This window comes from Gracilinanus agilis, chromosome 1 (genome assembly GCF_016433145.1).
Source record: "Gracilinanus agilis isolate LMUSP501 chromosome 1, AgileGrace, whole genome shotgun sequence".
In the NCBI taxonomy this organism is placed as follows: domain Eukaryota; kingdom Metazoa; phylum Chordata; class Mammalia; order Didelphimorphia; family Didelphidae; genus Gracilinanus; species Gracilinanus agilis.
The window spans coordinates 66,787,006-66,810,886 of NC_058130.1; the positions used below are offsets into that span (position 1 = coordinate 66,787,006).

At 42.5% G+C, this 23,881-nt stretch overlaps 1 protein-coding gene across 1 annotated transcript in view; it reads left to right on the forward strand.

The window, feature by feature from the left end:
- FBLN2 (fibulin 2) overlaps positions 1-23,881 on the forward strand; it is a gene marked incomplete at its 5' end in the record, with an annotated part of 60,444 nt that overhangs the window by 17,917 nt on the left and 18,646 nt on the right. The window contains 5 exons of the mRNA XM_044676288.1: positions 2,578-2,784; positions 13,842-13,955; positions 15,405-15,506; positions 17,504-17,644; positions 23,471-23,605. Of these exons, the coding sequence (XP_044532223.1) occupies positions 2,578-2,784; positions 13,842-13,955; positions 15,405-15,506; positions 17,504-17,644; positions 23,471-23,605 (699 nt within the window). The remainder of the gene's footprint in view (positions 1-2,577; positions 2,785-13,841; positions 13,956-15,404; positions 15,507-17,503; positions 17,645-23,470; positions 23,606-23,881) is intronic.

The following is a 23,881-nucleotide window of genomic DNA, read 5'->3' on the forward strand; positions in this document are numbered from 1 at the left end:
TGTGCATATGTACATATGTGTACAATATATAAGATAGATGTTTTATATCTGTATGTATATGTATATATGTGTATAAGAATCTTTCTCTCTAGATATATGCATGTATGTGTAGGATATATACATAATATGTGTGTATATATATGGGGGGGAGAAAGATAAGTAATAGGAGATCATGTTGGAGAGAGGGCATTAACACATAGAGAAAATGTGAAATTCTTCCTCCAGAAGGCTGATTTGAGCTGAGTCTTGAAGTAAGCCAGGGAAGATAAGACGTAGAAATAAGAAGGAAGAATGTATTCTAGGCATGTGGGAGGACCTGTTTCCTATGCCAAGGACCCAGATGGCAGTGTCCTGTGTGAGTGACAATAGGTAGCTAGATTGTAGAACACATTTCTCTCCTTGTTTGAGAAATGTTGCCTTGCCTCGCTGCAGGCTGCTTTTTCCCAAATTCAGGTTATTTCTTGGGTTCCCCTACGTGTCTTGAGTCATGTTTCCATTCTTCCTCACTCTACTATCACAGGCCATTACTCAACAAACTTTTTCCCTAGTATAACTGATGGGTCTCTGCTTTTGGCTTATTCCTGATAACTGACCCTGACACCAAAAGCTTCTTTTAACCTTTTTTACCTCTTCTCTATTTCTTTCCCCCATGTGCTATTCTGACTTCATCATTGTTTCCATATAATGCCCATCTCCCTCTTTTTTCTGCTTCTTGTCATCTCTCTTTTTCTCCTCTCTTCTCTTTTCTTTCTCCCTTCATCACTCTTTTCTCTCTTTATGTCTCCCCTCTCTCTCTTTCCCTCATCCTATTCCTACCAATCATTTATGATCAGTCCTTCATAAATAGTTTTCCAGTCTGTGAGCTGACTGTCCCTGAAGACTTGACAGTCACACTCCAAATGGAAGAGCCACCTTAGAACAAAGCGTTACCACAAAGTCAGGGCTATCAAGGGTAAATTAGAGGAGTCTGTCAGGTTTGTCTGTGGTACCCTCCTGATCCTTTATACTATCCCTTCTCCCTTGGCATCTTCCCCCAGCCCTTTTCCTTACATAAAAGCCCAGGTGTATAGTGATTTTCTGCTGACTTCTGACTATCCTGGGCCATAGCATCTATGATGTACTTCTTGGGCCTTTCCTCTAGGCCTCATGCAATTATAACAAGGGGCTGGATTCTGTCTCAGGGCTAGCTTTTCAATTTAATTTAGCTAACATTTATGGAGCACCTATTATGTGCAATGCTGCTAAGTAGGCTTACTAAGAAAAGATTTTAATGGTTGATGATGGATCAGCTGCTCCATTTCTTTTCCCAAGTCCCAGTTCTGCATTTTCATGGAACTTTCCTGACTTAACCCAAAGGAACTGTGACATAGGGATTTTGGACAAGTGGGATGATGTTTGGGAAGATGACTTTTATGTTTATTAACAGCAGTAATTGGACCAAAGGAAGGTGCCCAGGACAATGAGGGGATTGGACATTTTGCTATCCAAGGATTGATTGAAAGAAGTGGGGGTGTTCCCTGAATGGGAAAAAAAATCTAGAAAGTACTTGATCTGTGTATCCAAGTATTTGAAGGACTATTGTGTAAGTGAGGGATTGGATTCATGAGATTTTTGAGTTGAAAGAAATCTTAGAGATTACCTAGTCCAACCTCTTAATTCTATTTGGAGACTGATCAGTCAATTAAACATTTATTAAGTGCTTGGCCATTTCACTAAACACTAAAAAAAAAAAAAGGCAAAAATAGTCCCTTTCCTCCAGGAGTTTAAATTCAAATGGGGAACACATGTACATAAACTGGTATGTACCAGATAAAAATAGCATAGTTGGGAAATAGCCTCGGGAGAGAGAGAAAACATGCAGCTGAGGTGCATAGAGGTGAATAGACTTGTACAGTATTTATACAATTAATAGTAACATTAACTTGGGATTTGTATTCAAGTCTTCCATCTCCGAATCTCTCTGCTCAGGTATATTGCCTCCCTCTGCTTGGCCATTGAAGACAGAACAAGTCCCAGTGGGTAGAAGTGACAGCAAAGATTTAGAACTAGGAGGGACCTCAGAGAATATCTAATCCGATCCCTTCGTTCTATAGATGAAGAAACTGTGACTCTGTGAAGTTAAGAGACATCCAAAATCACACGGTGGATAGGCAGCAGAGCCGAGATTTAGAGAGAGCAAGAAATAAAGAAGAAATGTCCTAATATCTAGAATTATTTAAAAGAGAGTTCTCCACATCCGCGGTGGACTTTTTTGTTTGTTTGTTTTGTAGAAGATCTCTACTTATTGGGAGTTTTGCAAAGGCAATTTCTGTTCTGGAACAGGTTTGGTCAGAAGGCCTCTGAGGTCTCTTTCTACCAGATTAGGCTAAAAAGATACTAGATGGGAGGTGACAAAATTCCATTACTCCCTAGGATTCTGAGGAATTCTGAGGCATCCCACTAGCACCATGGCCCTGAGGGCAAGACTAAGCCCATAGTTTGAGTTGGCTGTGACATAGTTCAAGGTATCCAAGTTGAACTATTTCCCTGGGGATCTGTGTAACAATGCCTGTCACTTTCAAAGGAATATTCTTCTAGTTTCAGAGAGAGAGAACCTCCATGAAGCCCTGTCCATCAGCCAGGAGTCTGAGCTGTCTAACAGCCTGCCTGGGGATGACCGAGATGAGTGCCTCCTGTACCCTGGTGAGCTGTGCCAGCACCTGTGCATCAACACGGTGGGCTCCTATAAGTGTGCCTGTTTCCCTAGATTCACCCTGCAAGAGGATGGCCTCAGTTGCCTTCCAGGTAAGAGGAGTCAGACAGCTAGGGACCAGGGAGATGGAAAGAAGGGGTGTTTTATTTTGTTTTTATTTTAAATTAAGGACCTTCTTGGGATTCCCGAAACAATAACAGAAGGTGGTCACCTATTTGTTCTACGTAAAAGGCTAGACTGGAGGGTTATGAAAATGATAAATATGTGCTTTTTCTCTCAGGGGCATTTAACTTGAGCTTATATCCCTCCCATGGGCAGTGGGAAGCTCCCAAAGAGGCATCTCCAGGAAACAAACACTTTTGAGAGGCTGGAAGATGTATAAAGTAACTCTGGGTCCTCACCCTAGTACCTTTAAGTCTAAAGAAAAGATTTAAAAACAAATACAGGGGCAGCTAGGTAGCTCAGTGGAGTGAGAGTCAGGCCTAGAGACAGGAGGTCCTAGGTTCAAACCCGGCCTCAGCCACTTCCCAGCTGTGTGACCCTGGGCAAGTCACTTGACCCCCATTGCCCACCCTTACCAATCTTCCACCTATGAGACAATACACCGAAGTACAAGGGTTTAAAAAAAAACAAATACAATTTTAAAAAATTAAATTTAAAATTTAAAAAAAAGAAGCCAAATCATGCCAGCAAATGAATAAAAGGCTCGAGGAACTGACATGAGAATTGCTTGTTCTTACTCCTTCTAGATCATCAGGGATAACCTTGCCCAAAGATTTGAGTAGGCAGCAGTCTAAAGGGGAGTCGATTTTAAGTCATCGGTAAACTTGTCCCTGCAAAGCCCACAGTTACGTTTCATAGCCAAATACTTACCTACTGTAGGCTTTTATGAATTGTATTCCAATGGGTCTGGTCCACTGGCCCAGTATTGAAGGAGATAACCTTTTACCTCCCCTACAGTGCCCTCTTCTTCCCTTATGGTGCCATACGCCCATGAGAAGCAAACTGGCATAGCAGCTAGAAAAGACTTGAAGTCAGGAAGATCCAGGTTTGAGACTGACCTCTCTTATACCTGTGGGACCCAGGGCAAGTCACTTAACCTCAATTTCTTCATCTGTAAAATGAGGAGGTTGGACTCAGTGAACAGTTGTAAATCTATGCTTCTAAGACCCTGTTGCCCACTGACTCTTTACAGATCTCCACTCCCTAGGAAATGGCCAGTGGCCTAGAAATTTCTTTCCATACTTTTCCCCCATTCAAAACTGTGCCAGCATATTGAGAAAGATGTAGAAGACCAATTCACTCTAATATGTTCGTGGCTGGTAATGTCTCATTTCAGCACATGATCCTTTTCTACACTGCTTTAACCAAAAGAGGAAATTTAGATCAACAGATATGATGGGTAGAATTTCAGACAGCAGCTTTAAGCCAGTGAGAGGGAGATTTTAGACAAAAAGAGATAGTAAGACCTTCCTTACATTTTGACATCTCCCCTGTATACTGCTGCCTACTCAATCTATGGGCAAGGTTATCCCTGATGATCTAGAAGGAGTAAGAACAAGCAATTCCCATGTCAGTTCCTCGAGCCTTTTATTCATTTGCTGGCATGATTTGGCTTCTTTTTTTAAATTTTAAATTTAATTTTTTTAAATTTTACTTGTTTTTAAATCTTTTCCCATGGTTACATGATTCATTTTCTCTCCCTCCCCTCTTCCTTCCCCACTCCCGGAGCTGACAAGCAATTCCACTGGGTTATACATGTGTTACACGTTTGGCTTCTGAGGGATGGCTGGAAAGAAGACCATAGAATGGTCCTGCCAAGAATATCCAGCCAGGTCAGATCCAGGAGCATCTACGTCAATAGGCTCTACAGGACCATCTCAGGCAGTTCAGCCTTTGACACTGCTGCCAGTAATCTGTATCTGGCTCCACTTCTTCAAAACTTCTCTGCTTCCAGCTAATTGCTGACCTGTGGCAATGATTGATAACGTGTCATTAGCCTTAGTCAATGCAATTGCTCTAGGGGTAGGAAGCCTGATTTCCCCCATTTGTTCAACCATCCTTAGTTATCATGGCGTGTCAGTTTGTCAGAGCCCTGTCAGACCAGGAACACAGCAAAGAGAAAAAACACTGGATTGGAAATAAAAAACAAACTAAGTTTGAGCCCCCTGCAAATATGCCCAGTGTGTAATAGCCACAAAACTCTTGTTAAAACTTTAAGATGACTGTTATTACTTCAATAAAGCTATGATGCACATTTGGTGGGGACAGATAGGGACCCGGCCTATGATTCCATGTGTTCGGGATACTACCAGGGGAAGAAACTCCCTCTCCTATTGCAGGTTGCCACCTTCTTTGCAATCTGCAGTCTTAGAACAGGTATTCTTAACCTGAGGTCCATGAATTTTTTTCAGTATATTTTGATAACTTTCAATATAATGATTTCCTTCATAAACCCATGTATTTAAAAAAAAACCTTACCTTCTGTCATAGAATTGATACTAAGTATTGGTTCCAACGTGTTTTAAGACAGAATCATAACGGTTAGGAAATGGAGTGGGGTTAAGTGACTTGCCCAAGATCACATAGCTAGAAAGAGTCTGAAGCCAGATTTGAACCCAGGACCTCCCATCTCCAGACCTGACTATCTATCCACTGAGTCATTTAGCTGCCCTGTAAACCTTTGTATTTTATTTTAGGTATTTAAAATTATCATTCTGAGGAGCCCATAGGCTGTAACAGACTTCCAAAAAGGGTCCACAACTCAAAAAAGGTTTAAGAATTCCTATCTTAGAGAGTTGCCTAGAACCCTGGGAAGTCACGTTATTTGCCTAGGGTCACAGAGCCAGTTTGTGTCAGAGGGCAGGACTTGAACCCAAGATCTCCTAGCACTAGGTGTAGCATTCTATCTGCTAACCCAGTATTTTTCATTCTCATTGACAAATGCAGGCATTCAAATATTTAAACAAAAATAAGAGAGAAAAATAGCCCCAAATGAAAACAAATGAAGCAAGAATGATTGCAAATGAGTGTGCACACAATTATACCTTTTGGTTATTTACTGGTTGTTAAAAGAGACAAAAGATGCTCATAAAATCTTTAGGTAGTAATGAAATTTCCCTCTGTATTTAACATGAATTTTGTTGCTGTTGCTCTTGCTGTAACTTAGCATAGTTATCGTTAACATGTTTATGATTCTTTTGTTTCTGTTTTGCTCATTCTGCATCACTTCACCTGGGGTGTCTTGCCGTATTTCTGTGAATTCTTCATATAAATAGTTTCTTATGATGCAATAACATTCCATTATATTCCTACATCGTGATTTGTTCAGCCATTCCCAATCACTGGGCTTTTGTTTCTAGTTTTGTTTGTTTATCCCTATTATTGCCTTCAATGCTAGGGGAAATTTTGTAAAACAAGTCTCTTTCTGCCTCATTTTCTTCATCGGTAAAATGGGAGGGGCAGGACTAATAATAGTAAATGTTTACATAACACTTTCAGCAATGCACTTGACATTCATTATCTCATTTCATCTTCATAACAGTCCTGGGAGGTAGGTGTCACTACTAGTCTCAGTTTACAGATGGGAACATGAAGGCTGAGCACACCTCCTGAGTGTCTGAGACAGGATTCAAACTCACATTTTCCTGAATCCAAGCCCAGCACTGCTGCACTCAGTTCTCTAGGGGATTTCTGCTCATGTTCCTATGACCTTCTCAGTTCTAGAAAAGCCCAGATGGAAAGGGTTCTTCCTCCTTCTGGTTCCCAAACTTTTTTGGCCTACCACCCCCTTTCCAGAAAAAATATTACTGAGCCCCTGGAAATTAATTTTTAAAAAATTTTAATAGCAATTAATAGGAAAGATAACTGCACCTGTGGCCATCACCGCTACCCTGGATCACTGCAGCACCCACCAGGGGGCGGTAGCGTCCACTTTGGGAATCACTGTTAGTTTTCTCCTCTGTAATATGAAGGCATTGGACTAGATCATGAGGCTCTTAACCTGCAGTCTGTGGACTTATTTAAAAAAAAAAACTCCTTGGTTAACCATATTTCAATAGAATTGATTTATTTTGTACTCCTCTGTATTTTATTGAATGCATTTAAAAAGATGTTCCTGAGCACGGGTCCAAAGGCTGCACCAGATTGCCTGAGTGGGTCATCACACAAAAAAGATGCTAAATTGCTAGACTGATGACCTTCAAGGCTCCTCCCAGTTTTTACTATCCCATAATTGTGTTATCTTAGATCTAAGAGTATCATAGGATCATGAGTACATTTAATCATTTTACAGATGAGTGACCTACGTGGCTCTGTGGGATAGAGGGACAAGGCTGGAGTTAGGAGTTCAAATCTGCCTCAGACACTTACTACCTGTGTTACTCTGGGCAAGTCACTTAATCTGTTTGCCTCAGTTTCCTTATCTATAAAATGGGGATAATAATAGCTCTTGCCTCCCAGGGTTGAAGTGAGGATCAAATAAGTTAAAAGTTATAAAACACCTAGCACAGTGCTTGGCACGTAGTAAGCACTATATAAATGTTAGTTATTAGTATCAGATACAGAGGCTAAAAGGCTTATAAAATTAGGGCATCAGGGATTAGCTCAGCCAGTAGCCAATAAAGAAACCAACAGAAATTGTTCCACAAGTGGGGAAAGCAGTGAACGTGGTGGCTGAGGGGAGGGATGGAGAAGGGGAAGGTTTATGGAGAGTTTGCCCCAAAGAAAGGAAAATGGAAGGGACTGAGGTAACAGATCTGAGGGGTTGGATAATAAATAGCCAACCTGAACTGATACGGCTGTAATCATCACACTGAGAAGAGTACTATGAGCAGAATAAGATAAGTAAGGTAGACAGGACCTGTGCAACCAAAATCAGGACACCGAAAGCATCCTGGATCGGAATCACTGGGTAGCTAGACAAAGCCATTTCTCAAAGGACATGATTTTAGACTTTTTAACCATCTTATTTCCCTTGCTCTTGCAGTGAGCTAGCTTGCCAACGTCCCATGATCCTCTTAGAATGAGGCATTCAAAACTAGCCAAAAGGCACAGTGCCTATTACTTCCCTTGCCCTGGATACTAGAGTTCTGCTCACACTACCCAGTACTTCATATTAGGTTTTTTAGCTGCTTTATTACAGGCTTGGCTCACAGTGAGCTTATGGTCACCTCAACCCCTAGGTCTTGTTCCCATCAATTGCTGTGGCCTCCCCCATCCTGTCCTAGTAAAACACTTTATCTCTCCCTCTGGGAAAGTTCATCTTGTTGGTTTTGGCCCATGATTGAAGCCTATTGAGATTTGTTTTGGACCCTGCTATAGTCTTCCAACAAATTAGCCTTCCCACCTAGATCTGGGTCATCCACAAATCTAATAAGCATGCAATTCTGTGTCTTCATCCAGATCAGTGATAACAATGTGCAAGCACACAGAGCCAAGTCTGAGGTCCCGGAGCTGCCATGAGAGACTTCCTTCCATGTTGACAGAGGTCTATTAATCAATGCTTTGGGTACACCCATTCAGCCAGCTAGGAATCTATCAAGCTGGGCTCTCATCCAGGCCACATCAGTCCAGATTGTCCAGAGGGATGGCATGAGGGAAACTTCATTTTCAGATGAGTTTAGCTATGGCTGAGAATGAAATATAATACCTTTTACCTCCTTTCCCTTTTCCCTCTCAATAGAGTGGGCTGAGAATTGGCACCAAGGCAGGTAGGACAGAAGAAGAGGGGGAAGAGAAGAGAGTAGAAAGGGAAGGAGGAGGAGGAAGGAGGAGGAAGAAAAGGAGGAGGAAGAAAGAGAGGAGGGAAGAGGTTTTTGTTTGTAATCCACAGCTGGGGTCATTAGTTCCCAAGTTAATGAGAGTTGGGCTATGTTCATAGTATGGCCCCTTGTGAAAACTGGCTCCACAACCCAGGCAATTAAGTAATTAAACTTTTACTGAGTCAACAGGCAGTGAGTAAAATAAAATCATTAACTTAATATAAACATTTATTGATTTCCCAGAGCAGTGAGACTATTTTATGAACTTAAGTGATTTTGAACTCAATAAAAGTATATCCTTTCTCATATTAAATTCATTCTCTCTCTGCATCTTGCCATTTTTTCCTTTTTGTATATTGTAATTTTCTTTTCTTTCCACTTTCTTTTTCTCCTCTTCTCTATTTTAGTTTTTCCTCTCTCTCTCTCTCCTTTCTCACCTCTCCTTTTCAGTTATCTCCCTTCTTTCCTACCTTCTCCACTCCTATCTTTTTTCCTTTCTTATCTTTTTTTTCCTCCACTGCTGCCATTCGTTGCTTTTTTCTCCCCTTCTTCCTGTATTGTCATCCCTCCTCTTTATGTATTCTCCCTTGACCCAAATGTCCACAAATATTTCTTGTACTTCCCCCTGCTTATCTTTCATTCATCTTTCCCTGACTCTGACACGACTTTTCCCTCTCTCTATTGAAATCAAACTCTTCCTTCAAGACTGGGCTCAGGTGCCATCTCCTCCCTCTCTTATTCAGTGAAGATTTTGGAATTTTCCAAAAGTTTTGTGATTTGTCCTCCTTGGTTCAGGGAATTCTGACTTTCAGCTTTGATAGACCCATTTAACAGGGCAATGTCTCAAAAGAATATTCAGGTTCTGAGGATAGACAGTCCATCATTTGGATCTGATTATGGAGATCCATAGACACCACTTTTCTGTCTTCCTCCTCCACAAATTTAGACCTCCTGTCTTTTATCTCAGGCTCCTCCCTTTAACCAGAGGAAATACAGCGGTGGCTCCCTGTGCTCTCAGTCCACCCTATCACCCTGCACACCTCTTTCCTCTGAGGCCACTCTAGGGGAGGGTAAAGAAGGTCAAATCCCAAGGGTCACTGGGCTAACAGTGATTGAGATGGTCTAAGGAAACCAGGTAATTTCTACTGGAGACAGAGCCCCAGAGCTGCTGGAGAATAGTTTCCTGGAAGCTTTCCTGGAAAATGTTCAGCACTGCTGGGCCTTGGCCCATTTCCTCCCTATGTGTCTGTTGGCGTGGATCTCCTCCTGGCACGTGGCATCCTCAGTAGGAGGGAGGGAGGGAAGGAGGGAGTGGAGCGGAGCCCCAGGGAGCAGGAGGCAAAACATATGTCCCTGTGTTCAAGTGTTATAGCTTTACTGGTAATGCCACATGTTGCATCAGGCCTCCTCATTTAGTGGGAGGAATACTGGATTGGGAATCAGTGTACCCAAGCTCCAATTCTAGCTCTCTCATGGAATGGCTATGTGGCTTCACACAAATCAATTACTCTCTCTGAACCACGTCTTGTCTTTTTCTGCAATAGAATAATAACTCCTACCTTTCCTTTCCACCCAAAATTTAGATGGGGTAACAGATTGAATTAATAGGCTTAGTAAAGAGAAAACTCTATGAGAATGTGAAAAATTCTTGTTATTGTCATTGTAAGGTTTCTACCCCAGCCGCTGTCTGCCAACACCATGGTACGCTGGATGTCATGCTAGACTTGGAGACAGGAAGGTGTCTATCACATAAAGGAACATGTGGAAAAGTCTACAGCTACAATCCCAAAAATACCATTTAGTCCCTCTCACTGGCTAAATTTCCTAATAGTTAATATTTATATAGCACCTTCTGTGTGCCAGGTACAGAGCTAAATGTTGTATAATTATTATCTCATTTGATCATCACAACAACCCTGGGAGAGGTAGGCATTACAGTTTTCTCCACTTTACAGATGAGGAAACTGAGAGAAGTTAAGTGATTAACCTCAGATGAGACTGAGAGATTAAGTGACTTGCCCAAGGTCACACAGAAAAAATGCACAATCTTTCTGTGTGTTAGTTGACTTTTTAACTCAGGCAAAGCTTGCATTGGGAAATTCTTCAAGCACTAAGCTGCTGAGTGGTGGGAGAAAAATACCTAGGAGGATTGAGACAGTTAAAAGGAGCCAAGGACACCCCAGTGATGGCCGTGGAATATTTCTGGTAGTCACTGAAAAGTTAACTCTGTGGAAGACTATAATCAAAGGTTGGTCATCTTATTTGAAAATGCTTCTGAATTACTTGGGCTGTAGACAGAAACCAGATATTTCTAATCAAATGCAGTCTGAGTAAATCAGAAGCATTTTCAAACAAAATGACCATGTCTGAGACTGGATTTGAACTCAGATCTTCCTGACTCCAGACCTAGTTCTCTATTCACTGTACCATCAAAGCTGCCTGTATTATGCCTATTTTGCACATATACATTCTGAGGATCTTTAACCCAATGCCAATTTCTGTAGCAGGTTCGATCCCCCGAGTAAGGCTCCACCCAGAGTTCTAGGGGTATCCCTGGGGAATAGGTGGTGTCTTTTTCTAAAGCTGTCATTTTTTGTATCTTACCCTCAATGTTAAACAACCAGCTATTATACCCTCTTTGCCACTCAATATAATGTTGACCAGTTGATATCTCTTCCACATATTGATAATCAATAAACATCATTGGCTTTTTACAAAGGCACATTTACTGAAAAGATATAGCAAAACTCAAAGCACGCTGGTTAGAGTGTATTCAAACTTAAATGTTTCAGAGCATTCTGCCCCTAAAATCAAGGTCCTCTTCTCTTCCACCGCAATTCCTAAGAAGAATTCTTGGGCTCTAACTTTTAAAACTTATTAATTTTCAGTTCCAAATTCTTTCCCTCTGACCATTGAGAAGGCAAACAATATGATACCCATTATACATATGAAATCATGCAAAATGATTTCCACATTATGGGCTCCAATTTAAAGTGGTAGCTACAAAACATTCCTGATGCTAAATTTGCTTCTGGGTGTGGCATAGCCAAAGGACAAGCATCTTCTTGACTTATAGGACACACTGTCTTGGGCTGTTGGGTCAATCCTTTGGTGGGTAGGGTCAAGCAGGTCACTCGGTGGCTGTACATAACTTGGTCTCTAATATATCTTTACCTAAAAGAAAGAAATAGAGACAAGAGCATTTCCATGCATTCACATAGGTGGAGAGATAGGAGCCTTTCTTCTCACACAGAGGCTTATAGCTTATCTTCTACACTAACCACCAGGGAAGACAGACAGACAGACAGATAGTTTTCTGCATTGGAACCTTTATTATGTGCCCTTAGTTCTGACTTAGCAGCCAATTAAAAGGCTTTTCTTCATCATGCAGTAAGTGAATGGAAAATAAAAATGCACTTGTACCATCATCCTCTGAAACAGAGGGCAGAACCTTTCATTATGGACCTCCATTCATTTCTGGAAGTAAGCTCCCCAAGTCTCCTCTTGGGTGGGTACCAGGCAAAACAAACTGGGTGACATCACAGGTCTGAGCCGATACTGGCCAGTTCCCTGTTTACATATATAAAAGGTACTAAGTTGACTCTTTTTGTCATGGCAAAGAATTGGAAATTGAAGGAATGTTCATCAGTTAGGAAATGGCTGAACAAATTACGATTTATGTTGGTGATGACATACTATTGTGCTATGAGAAACAATGAACAGGATGATGTCAGAAAGAGCTTAAGAGAGAAGAATTGCTTCTTGGCTCTGGGAGGGGGAAGGGAAGAGAGGAGGGAAAGAAAATGAATCATGTAAACCTAGAAAATATTAATTAATTAATTTTAAAAAGAAATAGCTGGAAAGACCTCCATGAACTGATGCAGAGTGAAATAAGCTGAGCCAGGAGAACACTATACACAGTAACTACAACATTGTGGAATGAGCAACTGTAAAACATTTAGTTACTCTTAGTAATACAATGATCTAAGATGGAAGGACTTATGACAAAGAATCTTATCTACTGCCAGAGAAAGAACTGGATGGCATGGAAGCAGATCAAAGCATACTGTTTTTCACATTGGTTTGTTTATGTTTTTATTTGTGGGTTTTAGTTTTATATGATAATTCACTTTCAAAAATGAACAATATAGAAATGTGTTTTGCATGATAATACATGTATAACCCAGATCGAATTGCTTACCAGCTCTCGTAACCAGGAGGGATGGGAAGGATGAAGACAATTTGGTTCATATAACCTCAGAAAACTTAGGTGGAAATTTTTTGTTACATGTAATTGATAAAATAAAATATCTTTGCAAAAAAATAAATACTTAATAGCTATGGTTGGGCAAATAAAAAATAATAACCATTCATAGCTATAACAATAAAGAAAGCCAGTACCCAAATGTAATGATAGAGGGGAGATAGAGAGAATCTATGTAGGGGTGAGACTCTCTTCTAGCTCTCCCCTCCTGCCAATTATGCACTGCTGAGATTTCGAGGGGGTGTCACCCCGAAACTGGGTGACCTGGATGGTTATGCTGCCCCACAGGATTTGGGGGCAAGGCTTCCCTATAAGAAGAGGTATGGGGCACCCCAATCCGATTCTGAATGAGGGAGGGGTTCACACAAGTCTCCCCTGAGATCAGTCAACTTCACAGCAGGGAGTCTGGCTCCAAGATGGAGGCAGCCATACTAAGCTGTGATTCCCCTCCCCCCCTTGTCTCTCAGGCACTCTGGAACACTATCTGACTAATGAATGGCTTTTATTAATCACAATTCAGGGATTGGGGAAAGAGGGATTTTGGGGTGCCCTCTTCTCTATTTCTATGGGGTCTGTCACTTGGGTGGGAACCTTTAGGGTTTCCACTCCTAAGCATCTCCCCTGGCCTCTTATCCTTCAATTTCTATTTCTATTTCCTATTTCTATCCTTTCTATAATTGCAAAATCAAACCACAAAGGGTCTCTCAGCAAGGTTGGGTAATGGGGGAAGGAGACCAAGAGATTGCTCCCAAAATGGAGTCCAGAAACTTAGCTGACTGAAGTCTTGCTGGATGAGAAGCAATGGGATGCCTTTGACCAGGGAATCAGGGTATCAGTGTCCAAAGAAGGATCCTCAGGAAGCCCTCAGGACTGGATTCGGGCTGAGATGTCCACTTCCTCGCTCTCTCCAGTCCTCTGCTGGAAGTCCCCCTTCTCCTCCTTCCTCCGGACAATTACCCAGAATTCTCTCTTGTTTCAACTGTCAGTAATGGTCACCTACGGCCTTCTTCTGGCTCTTTTTGTCCCGTCCCCCATCCTTACATAGTCTAGGTCAAAAAAAAAAAAGGAGCTAAATGATCTTCCGCTCTCCCCTCATCAATCTTTCCTGCTTGTCTCTCAATAGATAGTGAAGTGATGAAGCCAAGCACTCGAGGAGAAGGGCCCCTTGCACCTGAAGCCCCCCACAGCCAACCTGAAGTCATACGTCTACCCCAACCAGTTCCAAACACCTGCAAAGGTACGTGAGGCTGGTGGCAGGTGGGCAGGGAAAAGTGATGGTCAGAAAGGTGAGGGCATTCTAGAAGGATTATTGAACCTAGACACAAGAACCTGGTTTAAGTGTCAGCTCTTCACATTATGGTTCAGGGAATGAGGCAGGACTTGGAGCCAGGAAGACCTACGTTTGAGTCTTGCAAGTTAATAATAACTGTGTGACTATGAGGAGAGCTCTTTGTTTTTTTGAGGCTTTGCTTTGTATCTGTAAAATGGGGATAATAATACCCTTCATATTGCCTACCTTACTGGGCAGGCTCCATTGAGATCATTTAATATGTAAAGTACTTTGATAAGTACAAAAGCCCTAAATAAATATCAGCTATTAACTGAAGGAGCCTTAATTTGTTCATCTATAAAAAGGGAGTGATAATGCTTAATTATCTATCTCACTGCATTATGAAGAAAATGCTTAGTCTATTATTTGTAATTCTTATTGGTAATCATAATTACCCATAATCATAAAGACCAGATAGGTCAACAGGTTCATAATGGGTGCTCTAGATCTAAAGGGAGAAGAGTAAATAGAACACCAGCATGTCAAGATGAAGCTGAGTAGCTGAGATCATGCAGTGGAAATAATCACAGTGCCTTAAGATCTTGGGCTGAGTCGGACAACCATTACATCCTTAGGAGTCCCACTATGCTCCTACATTCCCATGAGCACAGATGATCTCAGTCCCAATCCAAACAAATGTTTATTAATCACCTACTGTTTGCAAGATATTCTGATTGGTGCTAGGGATATAAACCCAACATTTTTTTAGATGCAATTCCTGCTTTCAAGAAAAGATTAAACAAAGTGAACAGGTAAGAAAATGCATGTTAACTTGAGAAAGAGGGAAATCATGCTAATTATCAAAGGGATTTGGAAAAGCTTCCTTTTGAAAGCAGCATATGAATTCAGCCTTGAAGGAAGCTAGTATGCAGCAGTAAGAAAGAAAGCATTCCAAGCATGAGGGGCAGCCTGGGTCAAAGCATGGAGATGGGAGATATAATGCCAAGATTAGAGAAGAGCAAGTCATTCAGTATGACTGGAAGACAGAGTATATAAAGGAGAGAAATGTGAAACAGAACTGGAGAAAATAGGCTGGAGCCAAACAATGAAGGGCTTTAAATGCCACACTGAAGAGTTTGCATTTTATCCTAGAAGCAATAGGGAGCCAGTGAAGCTTCTTTAGCAGGGGAATGATACAGACTTATATTTTAGGAAGGTTATTTTGGCTGCTGGATGAAGAATAGTTTGGAGAGAGGAGATATAAGAAGCAGAGATGTCAGCCAAGGTTATTGGAACAGTACAGGCAAGAAGTGGCAAGGAATTCAACTAAGCTACCATGGAGAGAGGGCAATCTGGAACGGGTCAGATCCTCATATGACCTCCTCCTAACCACTCTCACCTTTTGCCTTGATTTAGACAATGGACCTTGTAAACAAGTGTGCAACGTCATAGAGAACAGAGCCATGTGCTCTTGTTTCCCTGGCTATGCTATCATGGCTGATGGAGTCTCCTGTGAAGGTGAGTATGGGAGCAGAGAAGGGAAAGGTTGGACCAATTAGGAAAAAGCTGTCTATACGTGAACAGACTAAAAGGAAGGGTCTCTTCAGACTAGAAAGACAGATCAAGAGAAGGCAGGGTCAAAGCCTAGAAACTCATCAAGTGCCTGAAGGATGGAAAAATGCATACATGGATAGCCAAAATGAAATCCAGGGGACCCCCAGGGAAACCTGAGAGGTGGAAATTTGTCCTATCTGCAAAGGAAAGGCTACTTCTTATGCCATACACAAGTCAGCCTGGCATCAGCCCAGGGGAGAAATGAGACAGTATTCCTAAGGTGAGAGCTTCTGATGGAAGGACATCCTATGGGCCACAGGCTTGAGCACTTATTAGAGAATTTCGAGCTAGAGACAGAAGATGGGATAATACAGAGAAGAACTTGGCCTCTTTCCCAGTTACTAGTCTGAAGCAGCCAAGTCTTGAATAATGTGCAAGGTCTTCTCTTTTCTCCAGCCTCCCTAAGTCTTCAGGACTGAGGAAGGTTAGGGAAAGGAATTCAGTTTACCAAGCATATATTAAGACCCCTGGACATGCCAGGCACTGTGCCAGGGAATGACGTAAACACAGGTAAATTCAAAATAAATCAGAGTAAATGGGAAATGGTTTAGTGGGCTGGTGGGGAGAACAGTAACAACAAGAAGGTTCAGAAGATGCCAGGGGAAGAAAGGAGGAGCCAACGTCAGTGTGACCTTCCCCATTAGAACTTTCCTCCTCCTGCCCCAGCGTTTTGTTATCGTGTTAGAAAAGAGACTATGAGCTTAGAGAGTCAGAAGGGCAAGAAAAGCTGAGAAATGCAATCTGACGAGGGAGAAAAGAAACTTCACATTTGTAAGAATGACAGGATGTTGTGCTTGAACAAGAGGAACTTGGACTCTGAGACATTTATCTTCAGGGGCTACCAAGCCATGATGGAATGGGCCATCCTTTCTCTTAGATCTGAGAGGGTAACTTCCAGGCCTTCTCTTCCATCCTGAGCATATCTCTGGGTCAGAGGTCCAGTTGTGTTCCACCACTTGGGGTCCCCCTTTTGTGCTTCCCCCAGCACCAGTGCCCTCATGGCTAGCAGGCACCTCAGAGATCCATTTAATCTTCTGTATCTTCTTTCCTCTACCTTTTCTTCAGACCCAACCTCAGCATGATTGTTTTAAAGGTCTGCCCTGTTCCAGGCACTTGCTGGCTAAGTAAAGTCAAGTCAGCATGAATTATGGAGAGTTTACTATGTGCCAGGTACTGCACTAAGCCCTGGAAATAGAAGGAAAGGTAACAAAACAGTCCCTGATGTCGAGGAGCTCACGGTTTAATGGGGGAGACAAGGAGCAAACTATGAACAAATAAGTCATATAAAGGATAAGGTTAGGCACCGGGGACATTAAGACAAAATGCAAAAACAGCCCCTCCCTCAAGGAGCTTACGTTCTTCTGGAGGGATAATTAAACAGAGGCAGCTAGTTGGCATAGTGGATAGAGTGCTGGACTTGTAATCAGGAAGATCCGAGCTCAAATCCAGCTTCAGACACTTACTAACTGTATGACCCTGGGCAAGTCACTTAATATCTCTGCTTTGAATCTCAGTTACCTCACCTATAAAATGGGGACAATGACGGCACCTACTTCACAGAGTTGTTGTAAGGTTCAAATGAAATAACATATTAAGTGCTTTATAAAACTGAATAAAATGTTAGCTATTATTATTACAATAATAAATATAGATGCAATAATTTGAAGAGGAAGAGAACTGAGAAGCCTCGTCTCTCCAGCTAGACTAAGCTCCTTGATGCGTCCTGGGGGAAGAGCAGGATGGGCCTGAGAGCCGCCATTGTCAAAGCCAGCTCAAGCCCAGCATCGCCTTCCTCTCACTTTGCCTCCATTGGTGTGTGGGAGCACGGGCCAACCATTGTCTCTGGTACCATTCTAACGGCCTTCTGTTTTTCCCTCCCGGCGTCCCCTGTGGGGCTGTAGACATGGACGAGTGCCTCAGAGGTGCTCACGATTGTACCCGAAGACAGTTTTGTGTGAATACGTTGGGATCATTCTATTGTGTCAACCACACAGTGATCTGTGCCGAGGGCTTTATCCTCAACATGCATAGGAAGTGCGTGGGTAAGACAAGAGTGGCTCTTTGACAAGCCACACTCCATCACCCATCACAGCTCTCCATGCTATGCCACGCCGCGCATCCCACCTTCATATGCTAAAGGGTCCCTCGGTCTCCTTTGCATATGATATTTCCATGTGGCTCGTTCTGCCATGTGCTTAGACTGCTGTGTCTTGTGCTGTTGAGCTTTGTCCTGTCCACATCCGAGGGTGAGCCTGGACAGGGGAAGTAGTCAGAGAAAATAGATAGAGGGTGGACTACGTGACCCTCTGAGACCTTGTCATTCTACAAGACTCCCTTCCTTGGTCACCGATAGGATGAATCCATCCAGAAGTAAAGAAACAATGCCCCAGGGTTGAGCCTGGGCAGGTAAAAAGTACAAATGGTCCAAAAACTCCATTTTAGTTTTTAGATTTGGGTCTCACCCTCATTCGTCTTTTGATTAGAATGACTTGCTGAGAAGCAAAATGAATCAGTGTGAATTACACATTGCTTTTGATTTATGTACCCTGAAAAGGTAATGAAATTTGGGGGAGCTGGGTAGCTCAATGGATTGAAAGCCAGGCCTAGAGGCAGGAGACCCCATGTTCAAATCTGGCCTCAGACACTTCCTAGCTTTGTGATCCTGGGCAAGTCACTTAACCCCCATTGCCTAGCCCTTAGCACTCTTCTGTCTTAGAATCAATACGTAGTATTGATTCTAAGACAGAAGGTAAGGGTTAAAAAAATGAAATTTGGTATAGGTCACAAGAATAACAGGACTGCAAACTGGAAGAGACCTCAGAAATCATCTAATCTAACCCCTTCATTCTATAGAGGAAGAAATGATAGCTTGGAAAGGTTATGTAGTTTGCCCAGCATCGTTCAATAAGTATCATAGCTAGGATGTCTTCTGACTCCCAATTCAGGGCCTTCTACTTTTACCACAGCTGCTGGAGGAATTAATCAGGGCCTTGGGCAAGATGTTCATTAGATAATCCATCCCTTAAATCCTGAAAGCTTACGGAAGGGACTGAAAGAATGATTTTTGAAAGAGGACAGTTATTGGTAATAGGAATTACTATTGCCTCTTGAGACATTCAGACTTTAAGAATTTAGTTTTGGTGATGCAGATAGGGGGCAAGTGATAGAGATAGGGAGAGAGGGACAGAGAGAGAAAAGGAGAAATAGAGAGAGAGACAAAAGAGAAGGAAGACAAATAAGGAGAGAGGCAGAGACAGAAACAGAATGGGAGAAAAAGTGGAAATAGAAAGGAGGGAGAGGGGTGAAAGAAAGAGGAGGAAAGGCGAGAGAGACTGAGCAAGAGAAAGAGATGTTGGGGAGGAGATGTTTTCATATTAGGCAGAGTTTTATTTCGCTTTGCACAAGTTGAAGCTAATAGTCCTAATAATTTTATGTACTTCTAAATAGTTTTCTGTATTTAAGAAAGTTTAATCTGCAAACTTCTGTTCATGAGCCAGGATAGATAGATAGATAGATAGATAGATAGATAGATAGATAGATAGATAGATAGATGGATGGATGGATGGATGGATGGATGGATAAATGGAGAGAGAGAGAGAGAGAGAGAGAGAGAGAGAGAGAGAGAGAGAGAGAGAGAGAGAGAGAGCAGAAGCTGGGGCAGCCTGCATTATGTATTTGAGGAAGCATCTATTTGCTGTGATCTTAGGTAAGTCACTGTTCACTTCTGAGTCTCAGTATCATACTTTGAAAAGTGAAGGGATTAAACTGGATGATTGCTGAGGTCTCTTTGAAGGTTTGAATTCTATTATTCTGAGATTGATACAAAGGCTTAAGAAATCCTTTGAAAGGTATCTGCAGCCTATCAAGGGGCCAAGATTTCTGCCTAACTATGTACTCAGGCAACATGCAAGATTTAGGCTTCCACCGTGGTTTTGGGTAGGATCCAGATAAGGATTATTTTTATTTGTGTCCCTAATACACAACACCAAGCTGGCACCTGTATGTCCAGCAACATCCCCCCCCCCCAGCCTCGCCACCTTATGCCTGCAAAGATCAGACAAGAATGTGGTAGGAAACTTCCTAGTGCCTGGAAATGTGTGATCTCTGACCTGGGGTTCCCAGTTTTCATCTTCCTTTGCCCTTCCCTAAATCTGTAGAATATATATAGTATAAATAATCCATGTCCTGCCTATCTCACCAAGCCCCCAATTCCACCCAATATATGCATCCCTGGAGCCAACAGGCCAATGCCACTCCACAAAGAATCTAGTTCCAAAAGGGAGCCATTTTGTGTCTGCCAAAGGCTTGCTTGTCCCCAGAAGTCCCAGCCCAACCGCTGCTTCCAGGCTCCATGCTGAGTCTCTGGGGGAAAACATGCAAACTGCTTCCATATTTTGCTTGCAAAATGATGTGTCTTAGGTCTCTTCTGGTGTTAGATAATGCCATTGTGTGCACATTTGGAAAAGTAATCCTGTCAATGAAAACTGCCTACCTCTAGAGCCATACAGAGGCCATCCTTCCCTTAGGAATTTCCTTTAATCAGATTATTATAGATGAAAATTCAAGGTGTAGGCCAAGGTGGCTTGTAAATTCCAGGCAAGATGAGAGGAAAATAATCAGTAATTTCAGTCCTCTCCTGGACTCCATGAGGCCCTGTCTACATGGGCTAAATTGAGCCTTCCCTTTGGAAAGGCAATCTATTGGAGAGAAGATGTTACTCTTAAAAGAAATCTAGTCTGCAGCTATTTTGGAAACAGGTTCCTGAAAGGAAGTCCCCTTTGGCCCATTTCCAGAAGCCCTCTTTCTTAGTGAAACCAATCCCTTCTGCCCAGGGCATAGAGTACAAGGGGATTTTTGTTGTCTGATTTGAGACAGTCTGTAATGCCTGAGATAATGGGGGCTTCATAAGCGAGGACAGAGCTCTAACTAGCAATTTTAGTGCCTGGGGCAAGCAGAACAAAATGCAACCTCAAATCAACTTGCATCAGAGACAAATTCAAAGAGAGACTTTAGGACATAAGGTCCCATGAGGAGGGAGAACCTAGGACAGCACTTTCTTAGGCAGTTTTCTGATGTGGGGCAATTAAAAAAAATCTACCTAGAGAAGCAGAGGAAACAGTCTTAAGTAAGGGTATGGTTGGTCAGTGCCATGTCACATTTTGGCCTGACCTTTTCCCATTTGATGTATGATCCATCAAGGACATAAAAGATACATTTTGTCCTACATGTTGCTGAGACAAGAGGCACTGACTGACCAGGACCCAGAACTCTCTTTGGTCCTTGTGGAGAGAATGGAGAGATCTGATAGCCCTTTCCTCCTTCTTTGGGAAGGGGAGCAAGGTTAGAAGTGAAATTTCCTCCTTTGTCCTCCCTCTCCTGTTAAGAGTTGGGCTTCTTCCAAGACAAGGCTTGCCTACCTCTTCCCCTGAGAACTTCCATCGTACCTTTACCTACAAAGGCATCTTCACTCATGTGGATGGTCAACCCTTCAAGTCTGGACTGAGAACTTAAACACTGTGCTGAGTGTAGAGGAGGGAGGGGGATTGAAAATGAAATCAGATAAGATTGAGGTGCTGTATGCCATGAAGAACACATACAGGCTGCCAAGTACCTTCAGAATAGCATGCAGCAGTGCCTACTTTGCATGGTCCAGTGGAGATTGAAGGCAACCTGGCTACTGGATTTGGCATCAGGAAGACCTGGGTTAAATTCTAATCTCAGACATTTACTAGCTGTGTAACCCCTGGATAAGTCACTTAATCTCCTGTGCCTCAGTTTCCTTCTCTGTAAAATGAGGGGATTTAACTCAATGGCTTCCAAGGTCCCTTTTTTACTTCAAATTTGATGATTCTCTGCTGTGTTCCTCTTTCCCAAAAGGACAAAAGAACCACTTTATTCTCCTCTTTGAAGAGAATGCAGACATCCCACTCAGCTGGAGTCAGGGACATGTCGAAAATAACACTCAAGAAAATCACCCACGCATGTTTTCCTTACTCCTCCTTCCTCCCCCCCCCCCCCAATCCTTCACTCTCTGAATCTGCTTCTTTCTCTTCCAGGCTTATTGTGACTGACTCTAGCTCTGTTCCTCCCCCTTATCTCCCCTGTCTCTGTTCTTCCATCTTTTTCTCTTCTTCACCCTTTCCCCTCTTTCCATTTCTCCTTCTCCTTCATCCCTTCTTATTTTCTTTTTTCCCCTTTTCTCTTTTTTACACCCCACTTTACCAATCCCCCTTTCTTGGTTCCTTCCCTTTCCTCACATTCCTGCCCTCTCACAATCTTCTCTTGTTTCTCTTCTGTCTCTCCCCTTTCTCCCCTTCTCTATCTTCTCCTCTCCTTTCCCCTTCTACATTCCCCAAGTTTCCATCTTGCTTCTTGGTATTTCCCTTTCTTCCCTCTCTATTTTTCATTCCTCCCCTCATATTCTTCCTCTCCTTTCTTTGCCTCTTTTCCCTCCCCAGTCTCCCCTTGATCTCTCCTCTTCTTGATTTTTCCCCTTTCCTCCTTCTCCCTCTTTCCCGCTCCTCTCATCTCTCTCTTCCCCCCAGTTCTTCTTCTCTCCTTTTCTCCCTCCCAATATCCCTCTCTCTCTTTCCCTTCCTTTCCTTTCCTCTCCCTCCCTTCCCTGCCTCTTCCTTCTTAGTCCCTCCTTTCCCTGGATCATAGTCAAGAGCTTAGCTTATGATTCTAGGCTTTCTCTCCTGTATCTCCTGAACTTCACAATCACAAGAGAAGGAATTTGACAAAGTAGCTGTTAGTTTTCTGACTCAACCACTTACACAGGATGACCTTGGGCAAATCTCTTCCCCAGTCTGAGCCCCATATTTCTTCTCTGTAAAATGAATGTATTGGACCTGATGTCTCCCAGGTTCCTTCCCCCTGGCACTTAAACTTTGAGCATCTGTTCCCTCCACTCATCTCTTCTTCCCTGCCACCAGTAAGCATGCATCCAGCAGTTACCAGAAGCCAGAAAAAACCACAATGCCTCCTGGCCATGAGGAGCTTACATTCTAATGGAGACGATGTGAAAAAACATCGTGCATGCAAGATATGTTCAGTGTAAATTGAAGATGATCTCGGAGGGACGGCAATAGCAATGCCTAAAGAATGTTTAGAATCCTTTAGGTGGAATTTGAGTTGATTTTTAAAGGAAGTCAGAGAATCCAGGAGGCAGAAGTGAGGAGGGAAAGCATTACAAAAGAAGTGGGGAAGCCCCAGTGGCATCTCCAGAGTAGAGAGATGGAGTATCATGGGTAGGGAATAGCAGGAAGGCCAGTGTCAACCACCAGTACAAGAACAGACTCTTTACAAAACACAGGGTTAACATTTCTTACCCTCAACCCTATTGCAGTGCCCAGAAGTTATGGATGTGAGCCCAAATATATCTCTCCTCCCCTTCCAAAAGCAAAGGTCTCTGGCTGTGGTAGAGGGTCCTTAAAGGTCAGCAGTCTCCAGTTTCAGAATGCCTCCCTGAAGTGAAAACAGTGAAACAAAATCAAATATTATAGTTTTATTCCAAGTGACCACATTCTGTTATATACCAGGACACTCAGGGGCTCTCTTTGGTGTCCTGGACCACTTTCACAATTTCAACAGCCAGTTTCAGCCCCTGCTGTCAAGTCAGGCATGGGAAATCATAACACTTAGCCATAATCACTGAAGTTGCCCCTATTCCCTGGAAGCACATGGCATTGGAAGAAAATTCATATTTTGCAAAGCCACGGGCCCAACAATAGAATCCTGGCAAGGGAATCCCTTGCTAATTGACCTGGGTCCAAGCAGTTTGGATCTGTTGGGATTTCAGACACTGTTTTTTGTTGGCTCTGAGCTAAGCTGTTGAATTCTCTGCTTGTTTCCTTTCCCTCTCCTAGATATTAATGAGTGTGTGACAGACACACACACATGCAGCCGAGGAGAGCATTGTGTGAACACAGTGGGCTCCTTCCACTGCTACAAAGATCTCAACTGTGAGTCGGGATATGAGTTGAAAGAAGGAGAGTGTGTAGGTAAGAAAGACACTTTTGATGATTTGGCTGAAGATCCAAAGCTCAGCAAATGATCTTTCACTGTTTTTTTCTATATGCTTATTAAATTTGCATTCACAGATAAACACATTCCCATCCCTGGTGCTATAGTAGAGGAAGAAAGAGTGAAGAGTGACAAGAACGGTCATACTAAGAAAGAAGGGAAGGAAGGAAGGAAGAAGAAGAAAGAAAGAAAGAAAGAAAGAAAGAAAGAAAGAAAGAAAGAAAGAAAGAAAGAAAGAAAGAAAGAAAGAAAGA